This window comes from Sinocyclocheilus rhinocerous, unplaced genomic scaffold, assembly GCF_001515625.1.
Source record: "Sinocyclocheilus rhinocerous isolate Xijiao unplaced genomic scaffold, SAMN03320098_v1.1 scaffold585, whole genome shotgun sequence".
Classification (NCBI taxonomy): domain Eukaryota; kingdom Metazoa; phylum Chordata; class Actinopteri; order Cypriniformes; family Cyprinidae; genus Sinocyclocheilus; species Sinocyclocheilus rhinocerous.
Genome location: NW_015630024.1, coordinates 354,847 through 359,213, shown reverse-complemented (window position 1 = coordinate 359,213; position 4,367 = coordinate 354,847). Strand labels below are relative to the sequence as shown.

At 34.8% G+C, this 4,367-nt stretch overlaps 1 protein-coding gene across 1 annotated transcript in view; it reads left to right on the top strand.

The window, feature by feature from the left end:
* The first annotated feature begins 870 nt into the window (after window positions 1–870).
* Window positions 871–4,367, top strand: part of rtknb (rhotekin b) — a 29,760-nt gene continuing 26,263 nt past the window's right edge. Inside the window, exons 1-2 of the mRNA XM_016551842.1 lie at window positions 871–902; window positions 1,425–1,524. Coding sequence (XP_016407328.1) covers window positions 871–902; window positions 1,425–1,524 — 132 coding nt within the window. The remainder of the gene's footprint in view (window positions 903–1,424; window positions 1,525–4,367) is intronic.

The window sequence follows — 4,367 nt, the reverse complement described above, 5'->3', positions numbered from 1 at the left end:
AAGACTCTAATACAATTATGAAGTAATAATTTTATGACGAATAAATCTTTCAGTGAGTAAAACTGGCTGTGTCTGTAGTATTAAAGACTACACAACATTATTATATTATCTTTAAATTCATTCTTAAATGATTATTATTTTAACTTATTGTCCCTGGATTAGTAGGGTACTCTTGTAATAAAGTAGCGGTGGTAGAGGACAGGTTTTAAGTATCAATTCTGCTTAAAAAGATGCAATCTAATCCGGTTTACATGAAATAAACCTGCTCCCGAGCAGGTTTAAGTTTGTGGACCTGTTGCTATGACAGCAACTCCAGGATGAGCTTCGAAGAACCAAACAATCCAAGATCATGCCAAATCGTCAACAATCAAATCCAGCTAACTGAGTTAGCGACGTACGAAGAACGGGCCCATGGACTATTTTAAGGATGTTTTCAACGTTACTACCTTTCTGGGCATTGAACGTGGTAGTTGCGTTTCTGTCTATGTAGGGACAAAAAGCTTTCTGATGTCATCAGCAATACATTAATTTGTGTTTTACGATGAACTTACTGGTTTGGAACGACATGAGGGTGCTTAATTAATGACACAATTTTCATTTTTGGGTGAACTGTCCCTTTAAATGTAACATAAAATGAGCGGTGTTTACCAGCCGTAAACCAATCTTTTTGGTTTGAGGCAAAGAGTCTAAATAATTGTCTTGTATTTAGATTTGTAACTTTGTATTTTAAAGACAATGTCCATTAAAGTTTCTCAGTGTAATTTTTTTTTTCAAATGCAAAGTTTTGCAAGTAACCTGCTGTCGAACCGCTGCTCGTTTACGTCATTTATTAACATGTGGTGCCTGTTACTTTTGTCAGCGCAGGTCAGAATGGACCAATCACGGTCGTCTGTATTTACAGCGTGGGGATGTTTAAAAATGCTTTTATTGAGATTACTGGTGCGAGTTTCGATTTGTAGATTTCAGCTGTTAATACTCAAAATGATTAGAATCAAAAGATAATACGGTTTAGGTTGCAGATGTTTCCAGTGATCCAAAAAATGTTCTAAAATTTAGATACGTCTGAAGGGAGGATTCGTTTTTTAAACCAATATACGCGCCCTGGCGGAATTAAACCTTTTGTGCAATGGGAAAACATTTAACAGCCTACCAAAGTTATGTTCACTAAATCACAATCATGGGGTCGCTGTTTCAGTGAGTGTTCAAAACTTCAAGCGCCACCCATACCACGGACTGGGGAAAAACACACCCTATTTATCCATAGCTGTTGCAACATGTCCAGTAGGATTTTATACTAATGGCGCTTTTAAGATATATATCTAAGCATTTGGGACGGGGTTTATGTTTATTTTAATGCAGTAGTTAACCGCTTCGATAGGTCGCTTGAGTTGGGATTTTCAACCCACAGCACTCATGTTCTGCAGAAACCAGACTTCCAGAGCCACTGTGGCCCGTGGATCCGCGATGGAGATGGAGGTGAAGAGAGGCCGGTTCCGCCTGAGCGTGCTGGAGGATTCCGCACAGGTGAGCAGCCGCAGATCCATCACAATCCCAGCTCAACAAGACTACTGAAACAGATGCATTTTATTGCTCAGTGTTGCTCATTCATATCCCAGGAGACAGAATGGAGTTAGTTCTTAGTTATGGTTTGTATATATGTGTGAACGTTGCCTCAGATGTTTCTCCTAAATTGCTTTAAAAGATGTCAAATGACATAAATGAGACAATTGTTTGGCCAAACATGGACATGGATGGCTAAAGTTTCCATTAGATCTCCATTCAATCTCAGTGATAAAATCTGAGTCCACTGTCTGTTGAATTGTGTTCTTGAGTTTAGATTTATTGTCGTATTATGTAATAATTTATTGCATGAAGTCACCTCTGTTGTGATCAGACTGCATTACGTCATACTTCATTTGTATGTTTTTATTTCTCCAAAGTAATTTGTATACAAATTATCCATAATAACTGAGCACACTGAGCAATAAAACTTTGCTCTGGCTTATTTTCTTAACATTACATCTAACATCTTTTATGACTAGACAATGGCAATGACAGCTTTATAAGGCAATCTTTTTTTTCCTGGCAGGATTTTATAGTTATGAAAATTAGCCAATTTGCCATCTTAATGTATTAGAAACAGACAAAAGCCTGTTTGAAATCGTTCTCAGACATAGACATGACCCTGAGGGAATTTCAAGTCAATACACAATGCTTGCTGTCATCCGAGCAAACAGGCATTGAGTAAGCGCCAGCATGCTTTAACCTACTATTAGTAAGGGACTAATAGTTTAAGAGCGAATGCCTGCGTCCTATTCTTTGGAAGTATGCCGAGATCAATCTTTAGTGAGTGCTTTTGTTTAATTGAACATTTATAGGGATAGATCACCATTCATTTACTAGTCTAAACCTGTATGTAACCTTTCTTTATTCTGTGGAACACAAAATTTGAATTAGAATTTTTTGGGCTCTTTTGTCAATATAATGAATGTGAAGTACTGCGCTGCTCCAAAATGACAAAAAGCATCATAAAAGCAGTCAATTATTAACTTATGCAATATCTTTCAAGCCTTCAAAAGCCTGCAGTAAAAAGAAGAAATTGTTTTTAGTCAAATCTCAGAATTTTCTTTTGTTTTCAAAATGGATGAACTCTTTCGTTCTGTCAAATGCATCATAAATTACACTGTTGGGAAAGACTGAAATTATTCTTTGAGTCAAGCAATTTCATATTTAAACATAAAAGATTCATTGTTCCCAAATCAAAATACACATTTGTATGAACTACTTACGAACCCAAAGCACAAACATGATCAGTTTACAGTCTGAATCAGCTCTTAAACTGTCCACATTATCTGTTCCTTTGGTTAGATTCTTTGATATATTTAATTGCAGCTTGAGGACAGTGTAAATTGAGAATTATTGATTTTTATAAGTAATCCATTCATATCTGATGGCTAAACCCATTGTTCCCAAATCAAAATACACATTTGTATGAACTACTTACGAACCCAAAGCACAAACATTATCAGTTTACAGTCTGAATCAGCTCTTAAACTGTCCACATTATCTGTTCCTTTGGTTAGATTCTTTGATATATTTAATTGCAGCTTGAGGACAGTGTAAATTGAGAATTACATTGGTAAATTCCTTTCATTCATTTGATTTTTATAAGTAATCCATTCATATCTGATGGCTAAACCCGTAGATTTCTTATTCATTAACATCAATATGCACTTATTTGTGTTATATCTTCAAACGTACACTTAGATTACTTCCTCTTACATAACCGTGGTTCTTAACGTCACAGTTGAGAGGATGTAAACAGATTAAAGAGATATTTTTCTGACTGGATACATGCTGACAATAAATGGCGAATGAATTGAAACCGAGGGTTTTGTTGTAGTGCTGTTTAGCTCTTTGTGTTCGACTTTGTTTCTCTTGCTGGCTGAATGTTATCAAGGCTCTCCTCTGCTTTTGCATATTGTTTGGTTGTGTGAGACCAGACATGATTCTGTGGTTTGTATGAATGCAAATTTTGTGGCACATTGGGATGAATCTCAAAAGAATCAAAAGAAAGAATTAGGACTATTAAGTGGTGTTGTTTTGGTAGTATTTATATACTATTACAATATTTAATAATACTTTGAAGTAGCTTTTATATTTATATTTTCAGTTTTAATTTTAGTTGAGTTTTAGTAAGTTTAGTTTTGTTTTGTTTTTAATATTTCATTCATATTTGTTTCATATTTTAGATTTAATTCTAAAATATAATATAAAATAAATGTTTCAGCTTATTTGATTTAAAATTTTTGTTTATATTTTTGTTATATTATCAGTTATAATTTTTGTTAATAATACAACACTGCTATAAAGACAGTAATATTACCAATGTTATATATAGTCAAATTGTAAATTTATTGAAATGCAACGAACGAACAAGTTTCATTTTTGCATAATTCCATAAGCGAGTTAATTCAAGTCAGCCGAGCATGTGACAAAATTAACCCTATGTAACAACACGTCTCATGCTAATCTATACAAACGGCTTAACATACTTACAAAAATACCCTGAATGATATAGCACGTTCCGGTACGTGGAACGTAAATACATGGAACAAAAGACATGCTTTTGGGGTTCAGGCCAGGGCTTATCCTGTATGCTTTTGACAATAAGGTCTTCCGATGTGGGTCATGAACAAACTCTAACCCACTGAAAGCGTTGCTGGTATGTGTGTTGGTCAGGGAAGTGATTTTCTGGAGATAAAGAGAGTTCTTAAGTAGCTTCCTAAAGTAGGTCTTTTGTGTGTGTTTATATATACAGTATATATATATATATATATATATACAGTGGGTACGGAAAGTATTCA